This window comes from Saccopteryx leptura, chromosome 1 (genome assembly GCF_036850995.1).
Source record: "Saccopteryx leptura isolate mSacLep1 chromosome 1, mSacLep1_pri_phased_curated, whole genome shotgun sequence".
Lineage (NCBI taxonomy): Eukaryota > Metazoa > Chordata > Mammalia > Chiroptera > Emballonuridae > Saccopteryx > Saccopteryx leptura.
The window spans coordinates 300,478,366-300,495,296 of record NC_089503.1 but is presented as its reverse complement, the minus strand read 5'-3'; the positions used below and the strand labels follow the sequence as shown (position 1 = coordinate 300,495,296).

The 16,931-nt window shown below is 36.1% G+C and overlaps 1 protein-coding gene across 1 annotated transcript in view; it reads left to right on the top strand.

Annotated features, from left to right (window-relative positions):
- The window catches only part of CFAP54 (cilia and flagella associated protein 54), a 322,454-nt gene extending 311,485 nt beyond the window's left edge, over positions 1-10,969 (top strand). Inside the window, exon 68 of the mRNA XM_066357258.1 lies at positions 10,850-10,969. Coding sequence (XP_066213355.1) covers positions 10,850-10,969 — 120 coding nt within the window. The remainder of the gene's footprint in view (positions 1-10,849) is intronic.
- Positions 10,970-16,931: the final 5,962 nt, after the last annotated feature.

Here is a 16,931-nt window from a genome sequence, read left to right as displayed (position 1 = left end):
TTCCTGGGAATCTGAACTACCAAATGAGTTAAAAATAAAAAATGAAGATCCCTGACTGAGGATAATTACATAAATCAATCCTTACTTATGGGAATTAAAAGTATTCTAAAGGAAGTAGGAAACATACTTCATGTCTTAGAGATTATTTTTTAATGTAGAAGTAGGAGGAAAACCTCATACACATATCACTCACTCATGATTAAAAATACATTTTACAGTGTGACCCATAATGCAATCACATTTTCTTTTGACCTCCATTTTAACAGTTAATTTACAAATAAAGTGAACTCAATAAAACAAGGACTCCATTTCCAATCTTCAATAAATGCAGCCTTCCTTTCTTGGCAAAACAATTTTTCCAGAGTATAAAAACAGGACTTGAGAAAGCTTTAAAACCATTTTCTGAGAAGAAAGGCAATGATGTAAAGTGAAATATAATCACACATAAGTACTGTATCAGAATTTATACTCTCGCATCTCCACAGAGAATGAAAAGTAGATATTCAGGTTTACAACACACCGAATATAGGCATTTCTGCTAAATCCTCTATCCAAGAAAACTCTTCTTTCAATTTCCCCCTCAGACCCCTGATTGTAAGCACTGAGCCATTGACCATGAACTTGCATCTAGCCTTTATGCCCTGTGCACTTCATTGTTGATTATGTAACTCATGTTTTCTGTTCTGATTAGAGCTTTTGGTATCTTAAAGAGGATATGTCCTGTTTGAGATCTTTTATTAGTTCTTTATTTGGTGAAAAATACTTTCCTGGAGGGAGAGAGAAGCTGTTCTTTCTGCACAATAAGGAAAAGGCTCTTTTCTCTGGGCCTTAGGTTTTTGAGCAGTCAGAATAAGCCTCAGTCTGTATAGCCTAAACTTTTAATTTTTTCTTAAGGGTCTCTTTTGGTCTTAATGGATCGTTTTCTTAAACAGTTTCCTAAAAGAAGCATATGCCCATATTGATGATGTTCACTGCCAGCTTCGTCACCATCCATCAGGTAGTGCCTTGGCTGGGCTGAGATGAGGCATGCAGACACCGTGTGCAGAATGAATGCCGAGGAGGAGGAGGAGGGGCAGAGGAGGAGCTTGAAAGACTCTGAAGACATTTACTAGCTGAATATATGTTGGGATGGTGGTATGGTTTTCCTGATACAAACCAGTCCGACAATACTCTGACACCAGTTGGGTATCCAACAATTCAATTCACTTCTGGCACTACTACCCAGAATTAGTACAGACTCCACAGAGTAAGAATTCAGTCCAAGACTGCCTGCACTTCAGATGCCAGCTGCAAATGAGGTGCCAGGCTACTCATACTTCTTCCCAGCATACTAAAAAATTTGGGAGTTCCCAAGATGCCCATTCAGGTTTGGTAATTTGCTAGAATGACTCACAGAACTTAGGAAAGCACTTCGTGTTTAATTACCAGTTTATTATAAAGGGTAGAACTGAGGAGCAGCCAAACAGAAAACATGCACAGGACAAGATATAGGGGATGGGGAAGAGCAGAACCCCATCCCCTCTCTGGGTTTCCACCTGCCCAGGGCATTGACGTGTCTACCAACCAAGAAGCTCCTTGAGAGCTGTCAGTATGGGGTGTTTACAGGGGTTTCATTACATAGGCACAATTGATTAAATCATTGGCCATTGATGATTGAACTCAATCTCAGGCTCCTCTGCAAACTCAGAGTTCAGGGTATAGGGCTGAAAGTTTTAAGTCTCTAATCACATGGTTGGTTTTGCTGATGACCAACTCTATCCTGAAGTTAGCACATAAAAGAAAAATTTTAAGGAATTTAGAAGTTTTATGCCAGGAACCTGGGTCAAAGACCTCGTATTTTTAATTTTTTTATTGTGCCATAACTGTAAACTATGAGCATAACCTAAAATTGGTTTTTAAACATACATCCCAGTGTACCTTGGCCAGGTAACTCAGCTGGTTGCCAGGTTGCCAGGAGAGGCATATTCAAGAATCAGTCAATGAATGCATAAGTAAGTGGAACAACAAGTAATGTTTGTTTGTTTCTCTCTCTCTCTCTTTCCTTTTTTCTCTCTCTCAAATCAATAAATTAATTTTAAAAGTACATACTAGAGAATGCAGTCTTCCTCAATATATCTTCCATTATGGAGTCACTCTTTGTAAACGACAATAAAGAAGCCACTGTTTAAAAGCACTTTTAGCTCAGATGTGAGGAGGGAGGCCAGGCTCCTTCATATTGCTGAAATGATTTTGTCTGGACAAAACATTTTATCTTCTGTGCATGTGGAAAAGTGTGTCTAAGCAAGAATTGTCCTTTTTTTAAAAGGTGAACTCTGCTCAAGAGCTCTAGGAAACACTCTGCATAGTGGTTATAGAGTCAGTGATGATGGTGGTGATGGTGGTAATGATTTATTCTATTAATGAAATATTCTATTCTTAGTGTAACATTTGAACCAATTCTTTACACAAATACTTTTTCTCCTATATCCTGCCTTAATTTCTGATGTTCTTGTTCTCTGCAAAATATCTTTATAATAATGTTATTTATTTAAAATTAATTTAAAATGATTCCTACTATCTCACCAATATGACTCTTTGATCTGATATTATGGTAAAAAAGAAACCCTCTTTTCTGTCATATTTAAAGATTTATTAATACAAAAATTAGAGTGATACAGAAGATAGTCTTGTTCTCAGCAGTGTGAACTTTCCTATAGTCTGGTAGAATTGTATAGAAGCCCTTCTCATCTTCCTAAGAGTTGAATGCTGTTTCTATTAGACTGTGGAAAATAACATCTATTGCTGTTGGTATTGGTATTCTGTCTTGATCATATAAAAAGCATAGTGAACCAAAATATATCTACTTCTCTCTCATCCAGAACTTTTATGAGATGAGTAACCAGTCATTCATGGTTTCAATTCTTTAGTAAGGTAGTATCATATTATTCTTTTTACTTTGGAATACATGTATTTTCCCAGTCTGAAAATAAATGCAATCAATCATTAACTTCAAAGACTTAGGTGATTATTAAGAAGACATAGAAAATATGGGAGAGAAACTTATATGAGGATGCTGGATGAAAACAGTAATTGCTTTCCTGCCTTGAAGCAACTAAAATTATTTTTTCCATGTCTGTGATACTCTGTGTTTTAAGATACTTGAGAGGAGAAAAAGTTAAATTTATCCATATCACACAGCCCACAATTTTTGATATCCACTTACCAATTTCAAGAGCAGGCAAAGCTAATCAATTAGTGGAAATTTGGCTTTCTCCCTTTTTCCTTAGTCATTAACACTTAGACTCAATGAAAAGACAGCTGACATTGTGTAGAGAGAAGTGAAAAGAGGTCTCAAAGTAGGTGCTCAATAAAAACTCATTGGAGTGAGAAAAATTACAGATACTTTGAAGACTATCTGATTTTTTTTTCAATCAAGGAAAATTGTTGGAGCAAAAGAACAGAAGTAATAAAATATTTCATTATAATAGAATCTAGTTTTCATGCAGAAACTCATATAAAACACAGTATAGCATTGGCAAATAACCCTTAACTCTCCAGTGCCTTTCAAAACTCCTAAACAAGTTCAAGTCCAGGCCAGATTTTAATGACACCCTTCAGTGTGCCCCAGCTTGATCAACTTTCTTTCCCTTCTGTATAGTTTTTCAGACTTTTATCCCCGCCCAGCAAGGAAATTCATCATCATTTCTTTAATATTGCTTGTTAACACATAACCTACTTGAACGCATTTACAACCTACTACCTGCCAAGCTATTATCTTCCTTTCTCTCTGCAAAGTCTTTCCTAATCCAGGTAATGGAACAAGGATTTGCTGGTTTCTTATTTTGGACAACTTGAATACAAAGCTATTTACAAAAACATATAAGACTTCTCAATAATTATATAATTGCCAATATTGTGTCTCTATTGAATGATAAAGAAAGGAATTCATTAAGCCCTGGCTGGTTGACTCAGTGGTAGGGTCTGATTCCCAGTCAGGGCACACAGAAGAAGTGCCCTTCTGCTTCTCCATCCCTACCCCTCTCGCTTCTCTCTCTCTCTCCTCCCCTCCTGCAGCCACGGTTTGATTGGAGCAAGTTGGCCCCAGATGCTGAGAGTGACTCCATGGCCTCTGTCTCAGGTGCTAGGAAGAATTCAATTGCTGAGCAACAGAGCAATGCCCCAGATGGGCAGAGCATCACCCTCTAGTGGGCTTGCTGGGTGGATCCCAGTCAGACACATGTGGGAGTCTGTCTCTGTCTCTTTTCCTCTCACTGAATAGAAAACAAACAAACAAATAAACAAACAAACAAATTCATTAATTTTACTTGAGCTTAACTTTACTTGAGAATTTCCCCATGGAAGACCTAGAACCTTCCATAAAATTTCCAAAAGCTGAAGCTAGAGAACTGTCTAGATTGCTATTAAGACCATGGAAGGTAATGACGGAAGTCAGGTGGGAGTGGAAAGACAGGCTTCAGAGCAGTGGCATTTCACAGTTGACAGACAGGGTGGGAGGGAGTTCAGAAGACAGTGGGTAGTAGGGGAACCAGTAGAGCAGAGTGGTTAAGAACATGTTCTGAGGAGCCAGTCTGCCAAGGTGTGAATCTTGGCTCTGACACTAGCTCAGGGAACTTGTACAAATCACTTAAAGTTTCTGAGCCTCATGGGTGTGTTCAATTTGTAAAAAATTAGGTGAGCTCACTTAAATATCTAAGTAAGTCAATATTGAATAGATACAGAATAAGAAGCATGTCTAAAGAAATACTTTATTTGTTAATTCAGTTATTGTACTTGAAATCTTGTAAATTTTATTTTTTCTAAATTTCAAATTCTCTGGGAAGACAATATAACTCTGACATTCAGATTTTCTTAATGAAGGAGTGGGAAAAAGTAGGTTCACAATTTTGAGTATGCAAAACACAGAGTTTATTCTTATATCATTATTTATTATTTATTGTATTACTTCCTCTTCTTCATATTATTATTATTAACTTACTTTTCCCCCCTCCTATATTTATAACATCAATATAAGTTTATTACATAAACTTTCCCCTTTCCCCTGGACTGAAGAGTCAGGTAGTTAATGACAAACTAGCATCACTTCTAATCAACACTGTGGGAATTCTTACCAATGAAATAAATGGAAGAAAAATAAAAAGGTATGATTGTGTAAAAGGGAAGAATAAATTCTCATTATTCATAGATACAGAAAATCCAAAATAGCCTAATAAAAAACCTCTTAGAATGAATAAGTAGCTTGGCAAAGTTGCTATATACAGTATTGATGTAAATATAAATTTTTATTTCCATGTCACAGAAAAACATATATAAAAAATTTAAAAAACTATCATTTACAGTAGTATTAAAGAATTTACATAGAATTACAAGACTTAAATTAGCCAAGATCATCTAGAAAAAGAAGAAAGCTGGACTTAAACACTTCTAGTTTTCAAGTCTTATTAAAGAGCTACAATATAGTGTTGGAGTAAAGTATAGAAACAGACTAAGGGAACAGAATAGAGTTCAGAAAGAGCTCCACACGTACACAGTTCCATAGTTTATGTCAAAGGTGACTCTTCAGTACAGTGAGGAAAGAATAGTCTTTCAACAAATGGATTTGGGTTAACTGGGTATTTACTTAGAAAAATCATGCTTTGATCTCTACCTTGTAATATACACAGAATCAGTTTCAAATTGATTGTAGGACTAAAAATAAAAAATAAACAGTGAAGCTTCTAGAATAAATCATAGATTATCTTTATAACTTTGGTAATGGTAGAGATTTCAAAGTAGGACTTATGAAAAAAGTAACTATCGTAAGGGAAAAGACAGATAAATTGCACTATATTTTAAGACACTATTTTTTTAAATAGTTTTACTAGGGTGACATCAATAAATCAGGGTACATATGTTCAAAGAAAACATGTCCAGGTTATCTTGTCGATCAATTATGTTGTATACCCATCACCCAAAGTCAGATTGTCCTCCATCACCTTCTATCTAGTTTTCTTTGTGCCCCTCCCCCTCCCCCTTCCCCTTTCCCTTCCCCTCTTCCCCCTCTAACCACCACATTCTTGTCAATGTCTCTTAGTCTCGTTTTTATGTCCCACCTACGTATGGAATAATGCAGTTCTTGGTTTTTCTGATTTACTTATTTCACTCCGTATAATGTTACAAGATCCCACCATTTTGTTGTAAATGATCCGATGTCATCATTTATTATGGCTGAGTAGTATTCCATAGTGTATATGTGCCACATCTTCTTTATCCAGTCTTCTGTTGAAGGGTTTTTTGGTTGTTTCCATGTCTTGGCCACTGTGAACAATGCTGCAATGAACATGGAGCTGCATGTTAAGACACTATTAAGAGAGTGAAATAGCAAACCCCAGAGTGGGAGAATAATATTTATATATACCCAACAATGGACTAGTTTCTAGAAAATAATAAGAATTCCCATATGTATCAGTAAGTAAAGGACAACTCAATATTAATTGGACAAAAGACATACATTTTAACAAAGAGACCAATAAACCTATGTTTAATATTATTACTGTGGATATGACATTAAAAAATAAAGAGGTATCTCAAAACATTCAACAGAATGTCTAATTGTGTGAAAACGTGGAGTAACTGACTCCCTCATACATTACTGGCAGGGTTATAAATTGGCGAATGACTTTAGAAGACTGTTTGGTAGAATCATTTTAAAGATATATATATATGCATAACCAATGTCCCAGAAAATTCCATTTTTATGTGTATACCTCCTATAAATATGAGCCTATGTATATCAAAAGGCATGCTGATTCATAACAGCAAAAAATAAAGTTTTTAAATAATATGAAATAATCCAAATGCCCAGCATTTGGAAAATTAATAAATAATGATAAATTAATTCAGTGGAAATTATGCATCAATAAGAATAAAGAAACTATCGTTAATATTCAACAATATGGATGCTGGTCCGAAGGTAGTGAGTTATCTCAATTGATTGTTCAACAATATGGATGAATCCGAGGAGCATAATGTTGAGCAAAAACAACATAGATAAAGAAGAGTACATATTCTATGGTTCTACTTAAAGACAGTTGAAAATATAGGTAAGACACACACACATGTAAAATTAAATATTGGCATAGAAGCCAGAACAGCGGTTACTTTGCAGGAAGGAAGGCAAGATTAGTGACTAGGAAGGAGCACCAGGGGACTTATGGATGCCAATCATGTTCTCTTTCTTGATTTGAGAGATAGTGATTGAGGGTGTATTTATTCATTTGGAAACAAAATCAAGTTGTATACTTAATATTTCTCATTTTTCTTTCTGTATGTTACATACTTCAATCAAAAGTTTATTTAAACAATTGTGTTCAGTAATAGAAAAAATGTAGACTACTCTATGATAACAGAATAAAAATAGCTGGAAATTGAAGCATTGGACTTGTCCACCAAAGGGCTGAAAATGCCTAGTTGTCTAGAAAAGTGAGACTAATAATAACACAAGGGTAAATTCTGGCATTTTAGGATAATTTGTGTTCCCCAGAGGATGGATAAAAATAAATAACTCAGGATAACAATTGATTTTATTTATCTTCCTGATCCGAAGCTGTCACTTGTGGCCTCCATAAATAAATTCAGCAGTTAATCTTCATCCTTTGACAAACAGCCACTTGTTTCTGCAGGTTCATTGTCAAGGGTTAGAGGCCAAAGTGCTCTATTTGTATCTAGTATATAGAGTGTATCATAAAGATACTTCTAATGTTATCTACAACTACTTGGCCACTTTTTAAAACCATTCTTTTTAACATGAGAAGAATTCTACAACAACAGGGCTATACCATAGGAGAAACACAAATATTTTCCTGTTAATTATTATTTCTGTATATACTACTTTGAAATAATCTACTGAAGGGTGTTATTGAACGTGAGTCCTTTCATCACCATATAATTGACTAAATGTTTAGTGAAATAGCAGTGAAATAAAACCAAAATGATCATAGTAATAGCATATATTTTCAACATATTAATAAACTAGTGAATATTAGCCCTCCAAAAGGTTTCCCATTTTTTAAAATAAATAAAAATAGTCATTAAATGGCAAAAAAAGGGTTTCCATCATAACATGCTACCCTGGGTGTAGAAAAACCTCATATATTTCCGATTGAAGTATTAATTGCCAGGACCCATCTGAAAAGGAATCTGGCCAGCAATGTAAAGTATAATGTAAATGCCCTTTGAATAAACTAACCACCTTGGGGTATCAATAACACAGAAATTAAAGCACCTGTGCCCAGGAGATATATCAGTAGACACATATACAAAAACTAGAAACAACTTCTTTGATGAATGATTGAATCAGTGAGGATATATTCACTCCATGCATTGTTATATAGCCATTAAAAAGAATGTGTTCAATAGTGATAACAAAATGTGGCCTTTGTTGAGTGTTTGTAGTAGGCACCCTTCTAAGCACAGTTGACCCTTGAGCAACACCGGCTTGAATTGTGTGAGCCCACTTATATGTGTATTTTTAAAATAAATATTTACAGTATTGTAATTGTATTCTCTCTTTCTTATGATTCTCTTAACATTTTCTTTTTTTTTTCTACCTTACTTTATTGTAAGAATATAGTATATAATACAAATAACATACAAAATATGTTTTAATCAGCTGTTTATGCTATCAGGAAGGCTTCTAGTCAACAGTAGGCTAGTTAGTAGTTAAATTTTGGGAGAGTCAACCTGACCAGGCAGTGGCACAGTGGATAGAGCGTCCTGGGACGCAGACGACCCAGGTTCAAGACCCTGAGGTCGCCAGTTTGAGCGTGGGCTCATCTGGTTTGAGCAAAAAGCTCACCAGCTTGGACCCAAGGTCGCTGGCTCAAGCAAGAGGTCACTCGGTCTGCTGTAGCCCCATGGTCAAGACACATATGAGAAAGCAATCAATGAACAACTAAGGTGTCTCAATGAAAAACTAATGATTGATACTTCTCATCTCTCTCTGTTCCTGTCTGTCTGTCCCTCTCTCTGACTCTCTCTCTCTGTCACTGTATAAAAAAAAAAATTGGGGGAGAGTCAGAAGCTATACGTGGATTTTCAACTGCGTGGGAGGGTTGGCACCCCTAATCCCAACATTGTTCAAGGGTCAACTATATTTTATAGTGTAAACTCATTCCATTCTTGTAACAACAATACTATATGTGAATTATTACTATTTCCACTTTATGGGTGAGAAAATTAAAGTTCAAACACATCAATGATTTTACCTAACCTCACATATCTGGTATGTGATGAGGTCTAAATCTGAACCAGACGGTCTTATTTCAGAATGCACAGTCTTAACCTCCACGTGTTTTTTCTATCGCCCTGAATTGATTGAGATTTCTCTTATATATTGGTAATTGAAAAAGCAAATAATAAAAATATAGTTATTCTATTTCAAAAAAATGAAAGGAAGAAAAGGAGAAGAAAAAACCCACATGAATATACATTTGTATGAGAATTTTAACAGTTTTGAGAAAATACTCCTCAAACTAGTGATACTAATTACTTCAAGATTTAGTGAGAAAGAAGGTATTATTAATTTTTATTTATTTGCCTTTTTATTATTTGAAGTTATAGAAAACATTGGAATAATTTTTTTAAAGGTTGAATTAATTTTATTTATTTTTTACAGAGACAGAGAGTAAGTCAGAGAGAGGGATAGACAGGGACAGACAGACAGGAACGGAGAGAGATGAGAAGCATCAATCCTTAGTTTTTCATTGCGCGTTGCAACACCCTAGTTGTTCATTGATTGCTTTCTCATATGTGCCTTGACCGCGGGCCTTCAGCAGACCGAGTAACACCTTGCTGGAGCCAGCGACCTTGGGTTCAAGTTGGTGGGCTTTTTTGCTCAAACCAGATGAGCCCACGCTCAAGCTGGCGACCTCGGGGTCTCGAACCTGGGTCCTCTGCATCCCAGTCTGACGCTCTATCCACTGCGCCATCGCCTGGTCAGGCATTTTTTTTTAATTTTTAATCCAATAAAGTGAAGAAAAAGAAATAAAATCTAGGCTCCATTTTTAGGTTTGTTATGTTTTCTTGAGAATAAAAGATTCATTTAACAGGTAGACAAGGAATTAATGAACTTATCCCCTAATTTTTTACCAGAATTCACAAGGATCTAATTCACTATGGCCATTCTACATGACATCATTCGTCTTAAAAAGTATCTAGACATTCATGAAGTGGGTCCCCAGTAAACATTCATTTCCTTTCCTTCATGTTTTTCTCTCAATTCTGCCTTCATCCCAATCAAATAACTAGTGCTATGATAAAAAAAAATAAGCAGTCTTATTTCCTATTTTTCAGTTTCTCAAGTGACTTTGGCTACACTAGTTCTTGGTGTGGTAATACGGAGCCTCTTTCAGAGACATTGAGGTCCTAACATAATTAGCTTCACTGTAGGACTTCAGCTCAAAATGAGAGAGGGAGAGTTGTCAACGGGGCAATCTGTTATGGAAGAAAGCATTTCGTTAGGAAAAGAGCCAAACGTCCTACACTTAGAATCATACACAATGATTATGCAAATATAAATGATCTGTATTTCTAGAAGTATCTGCTGTTTTATAGGCTCATTTTTATAGGTTCATAAATATGACTGTATGCTATTTTAAACTTATAGATAAGAATCTTAATAGTATATAAATTGATATATGTGACATTTTAGCAGTGTAAAGATGTGAAACTTTGTGTCTTACCTTAGGCAAGAATTAAATATCTTTCCCGTAAAATTATTATATGGAATTGGTGTTAGTGTATTTTGAGAACTTTATTTCAGCCAACGGTTTGAAACAATGCATTTCGTGAATCTTTTTATGCTTTTTCTCAGGTTCCATTTGATGTCTCGCTGCCATCAATATTCAATCTTGAGAGCCTTTTTGATCTCGCAAACGGTTGTATCATATCAGAAGGAAGCCTTTTCAACTGGATTGTGTCGATTATTCCCTGAACATTCTTTACAAGTTAACCTTTTAAAGGATTTGTTGTTTTCTTGTTTTGAAATGTTTCAAAACTGTCCTCTTACAACAAACAAAATAAAATTGATTTCTTACACAAGCTAAATTTCTCTAAAAACTATACTTTTGAGTAATGTTTTACATTGCATTTGATTTAAATGACAATTCTGTTGTGTGTTAAGACACTTTACAGAGCTATTCATAGAAAATATGTTTGAGCACATGTAGTTTATGTTTAAATTTTCTTTAGATGTGTCTATATCGCAAGATCAAATTAAGCCAGTGGTTCTCAACTGAGGGGAATTTTGCATCTTGGGTGACATTTGGCAATCCCCAAATAATTTTTGATTATAATAAACTTGAAGGAGAGTGCTGCTGGCATCTAGTGGGTAGAAGCCAGGATGCTACAAAACATCTTATAATTCCCAGGAGAGCTCCCCACAACCAAGACTTAGCTGGACCAAAATGTCAATAGTGCCAAGGAGGAGAAATCTTGGACTAAATCTCAACATGCGATAAATTCAACTTTGGGAGTTTGTCTATGGGGTTTGGGAAGAAATATGTATCAAGTCAGACCTTTCATATTTTATACTTCTGAAAGGAAACATTGCAGAAAATTTCAGAGCAGAGATTTTCAACTTGTGTGCCGCAAGAATTTTTAAAACATGCAATACTTGAATAGTCAAGGCCATTGACCTCTTTTCCCTTAGATTGTCAAATCAAAAAAATGACAACAGTCACAAAATAGTCGTCCAGTGTGAATAAATCAAAATTATACCTATTGTTTTTGTCAGATTAGCAAAAAATACATATTTTTTGGTGTGCCACAGAATTTCAGTAACTAGTCCATTTGCACCATGAGATGAAAAAGGTTGAAAATTGCAGTTTTAGAGTGTGGGCTATGGGATTATATAGATCTGAGTTTGAATAATAGCTTCAGCAGTTCATAGTTCTGCTACTTTGGGAAAGTAGCAAATTATTGAAGCCACTGTTTCCTCACCAGTAGAATGGGGGATTAAATTGACATGATGTAAGAAGGTACTAAGCACAATACCTGAAGTAATATAGTAATTGTGCTAAGAGTTTTCATTTCCGTGCTTGCCAATTTAGAGGAGAATCATGCATTTCTTTTCTTTTTTCCCCAGAAATAGACATTTCTTCATCACTATCTCAAGATACTTAAAAAAATACCTTTCTAGGTTTGTATCAATTTCTTTTTTCAATTGAATTTATACAAGTGACACTGGATAACAAAATTATACAGGTTTCAGGTGCACAATTCTACAACACATCTTCTGTACACCGTATTGTTTGTTCATCCCCTGCCCCAAGTCAAATCTCCACCCATCACCATTTATCTCCCCTTTACCGTCTCATACTCCCACCCCTGGCAATCACTACACTATTATTGTCCATGTCCATGGGTTTCTCTCTCTCACTCTCTCTCTTTTTTGTGTGGGTCCATTTTGGTTCAATCCTTCCACCGTACCCACCCCCTGATAACTGTCAGCCTGCTCTCTATCTATGAGTCTCTCTATTGTATTTGTTTGTTTGTTCATTTTGTTCATTAGATTCCATATGTGAGTGAAATCATATGGTGCTTGTCTTTCTTTGACTGGCTTATTTCACTAACATAATGCTCTCCAGGTTCATCCATGCTGTCACAAATGGTAAGATTTCCTTTTTTTTAAAAAAAGAAGGACTATGCATTTCTGAGTGGTTTTGTTTAAAATTAAAGTTCCAAAATTTGGGGACAGCCAAGCTGGAATTGTCCTAGGATACTGCTCTGATGAATTAAATTTTGAGCAAGGCTTTTAATTACATATAAGAATTTTGATGTTTAAAAATTTGCTATTAGTCATGATTCTGTAAAAGAACAGAGGCATAAACATAAAGTGAATATGGTGTATGTGCAAAGAATTTTTCTGCTGCCTATCTAGAGTGGACAGTCATAATAGAAAATAAGAAATTCTAAAGGTAGAGCTAGAGTGAAGACTGCGGGCTTGATTCATAATGATTGAGTACCATTACTGGTGATTAAGGAGAGGAAGGGCAAATTTCAGGCACTAGTAGACACTTAATAAATGTTGAGTGAGTGAAAAGGAATGAATGAATTAATTAAAGCCTGGCTTTCTGGGAATATAAGTATGCAGTATTCAATGGTAAGGGAAGAAAAAAGGTAAGAAGACCACTAAGAAAAGGAGAAAGGCACAAAATATTATTGCAGTGAAAGAGAAAGATAAATTGAATTTAGAAAAATAATTATCTGATGACTATACTCATCTATAAAATAAAGTTTGGGTCAAATAGAAAAACATATAGTGATGGCTCTACTGGAGCTTATAAATTTCTTACTGGGATTGAGAATACTTTTGAAAGTTCTGTGTTTCTTCCATGGGAAATTTAATTTATTATGCAAATTCTAGGCACCAGAGGCAAAAAGGCACAACCAAAGACAATACACATTTGATATAAGTGAGGAAATATAGCATGACTAATAACCCATGCCATTTATTCAATCTAACCTTAACTTCCTGGAATGTAGTTACATGTTGTCCATGCTTCATCACTATTAAGTTTTTACTAATTACATTGTTTTGTTATTATTTTAAATACTAGTGGATATAAAGGCATATACTGTTCTATAGACCCCTACTTAGAGCAATGCCCGACACAGAGGTCTATAACATTTGTTGAAGGAGTGGATGGATGTATGGGTGGATGGATGGACGAATGAATAAATGGAGATGACCCAGGCAGGATGGCAGGATGGGGCTTTAAAAGGAGGGAAGCAAAGTTATTGCCACCACCTTCATCATCACCACCTCTAGCATCTCTACCATTATTGTCTACCCTTCTCCTGGCAGGTGCTATACTAGTAAGTACTTCACATGCATTATCTCCTTCTGTCTTCACAAGAATTATGACCTGATGCACATAGGCAGTTATGTAATCCCCCAATGGTTATAGTTGGTTAGAGGTAAAGCCAGGATTTAAACCCCAGCTCTGTTTGATTGAATAATATGAGATCTTTGTTGCTAAGCTGGCTTGCCCAGCCCTTATACCAATTCCAAGGTGATGAGAAATTTGAAACTTAAGGGTGAAGAAGACATAGGCGAACCTCGAGCTCAAATTGGAACACCTGTGGTCTGCCCTAGGAGCAGAATTTTAAAAATTGACTTGCAACCTAAATGGATGTCCCAAGAAAGCATGGGGTGTCCCCAGTGTTATCCACACCAGTATATTGGTTTCCTCTGGGGAAGGAAGGTCCCTTGCAAGTATTACAGATAATATTTCAGCATGTTTTTTACTTTTTCTCCACTTTTAGTAACTTAGAGATGCTGTTATTCTTGGATGTTGTTTGGACTGAAAGAAAACTGTCTAATACTGCCCCAGACGCTGCAGTTGCAGTTTCCCCATGTTAAGCCATCATTCCAGAAATCTCCCATCTCTTCTAAAACATAACGGCACTCCCTAGAGTTGAAACTTTCTGTGCAAGGCAGTGAGGAAATAGTGGTGAACTTGGCCAAAGTAAAAACAAAAAGAAAATTTAAATTCTTTTGGGATGAAAAGATGTGTTTATATCCTGAAATCTTCCTGGTTTTTTCTAAAAGACTAAATTACACAATTTGCAGCTGCTTTTTTTTTAATGCAATATACCATATCTGCAAATGCTTTTTAGCAGACACCTGCAAGTTTTCTATTTGTTTTAGTTATAGCAGAGAATGACAGGAGGCAAACTGAAAGGGGAAGCAGAAGGGAAGCAGAAGGAGAGGAGAAGGAAGGGGGGCAGGGAATAGGAGCCAGTGCAGCAGCTAACTGATGGTAACAAGTCCCCAGTGCTTCCCATACTTCTCTCCACATCAGTCTCCAAGCGATTGTTTTACAAACTAACCACCTGCTGGCCATTCAGAGGATGAAAGGCTGTAGTCTCAGTTCATTTCGTGTGTAAGCATTTTGCACATTCCCCACCCCAATTGACTACTGTTCTTCACTTAATTGCAGGGAGGGAAATGGTACCTTTCTAGAGAGTACTAACAACTGGGTTTCGGCCTCGGGAGTACCTTGCCCTTGCAGACAACCTTATACAAATCTTTTCATCCCAGCTTCAATGACAAAGGAAAGGGCTCCCAGAACTCCCAAAGCACTTCCTGGTTCTAGCTCATAATAGGTGCCCTTTGGCACATAGTTTTGTATTGTTATATTTTCACAACAGTCTTATAACCTTAGCTCATAGGTGTCATAAGTGCGTGAGCCTGCCCCACATTTTATTGGGTTTCATTTAACTTGAGATTGGGTTTATCACTGTTTATGCTAACGCATCTTGGAATTCACAGTGTGTCAACATACCTGGAAAATTAGAGGACCCAAGCCAGGCAATTTGATTGGTTAGAGCATCATCCTGAAGTACATAGGTTGCCAGTTCGATCCCCAATCAGGGCACATACAGGAACAACTCGATGTTCCTGTCTCTGTCTCCCTCCTTCTCACCCTCTCCCTCTCCCTCTCTCCCTCCCTCCCTCCCTCTCTTCCTTTCTTCCTTCCTTCCTATCTCACTGAAATCAATAAATAAAAATTTAAAAAAAGAAAAGAGAAAGAAAATTAGGTGAAATACACATATATCATCACAGACATCTTCAATTCAGAAAAGATAAAATATGATTTATAACTTATTTATTCATGTGTGCATAGGATTGGACAAGCCCCTAAATGTGGGTTGGGGGAGAAAACAGTGGACTCAGAAGTCCACTGTTTAACCATTCTTTCTCACGTTTGATATTCTTGCGGTGTATCCTCAAAGAAGCTCTTACTCACATGCCAAAAACTTGTGCAAAAATATTCATGGATACTTTCTTTGATTACAGCAGTAAAAAAACTCAAAACCTACAAAGTATCCCTAAGGTGGAAAATGGATAAATATATAATGACGTAGTCATACAGTAGAATACTATACAAAAACTGTAAATTGATGAATAACAAACTACTAAAGAGCAGATATGAATGAATTATTATTTCTCATATATCAGAGATGTCTATCAATCTAGATACACTTTAAAAGTAGGTTGAACAAAAGAAAAAAATGAAGATTTGGCAGAATACATATAAAAAGATACCATTTATATAAAATTTTTAAAAGTCAAAATGACATAAGTACTTAAAGATGTGTAAGTATGTGCTAAAAATGTTTTTTTTCAAACTTGACCAGGCAGTGGTGCAGTGGATAGAGCATTGGACTAGGATGCAGAGGACCCAGGTTTGAAACTCCTGAGGTCACCGGCTTGAGCGTGGGCTCATCTGGTTTGAGCACAACTCACCAGCTTGAACCCAAGGTTGCTGGCTTGAGCAAGGGGTCACTGGCTTGGCTGGAGCCCCCCACCTTTGCCCTCCTTTAACCCCCCCCCCCATCAAGGCACATATGAGAAAGCAATTAATGAACAACTAAGGTGCCGCAACAAAGAATTGATGCTTCTCATCTCTCTCCTTTCCTGCCTGTCTGTCCCTATCTGTCCCTCTCTCTGTCTCTCTTTCTGTCTCTGTAACAAAAGAAAAAAATGTTTTTCAAAACACAGTTTAATGGTCAACACCAAAATCAGCTTTGTGGTCTCCTCTTGGGTGAAGGAGGAAGAATGTCATCTAGGAAAAATGCCCAAGAGGTTTCATTTGTATTTGTAAAATTTTCTTTTATCATTTGGATGTTTGTTATATTTATCTCTACTTTTTTTTACGTTCATTATATATTTAATATATTTTTTACATATATGATATATTTCATAAATTAAAAACCAAATATTCATTTACCTGCCTTATCTTATTGACTAGAATGTTTTGTATGGCTATTGGCATATCTATCAAGAAATAACCATTAAATGTGAGTCATGCCTCTGGTCTCGTTATACAACTCTGAGAAGTTCATATCTGGTTCCGTTACTTGGGTTTTAATGACAACTAAAAATC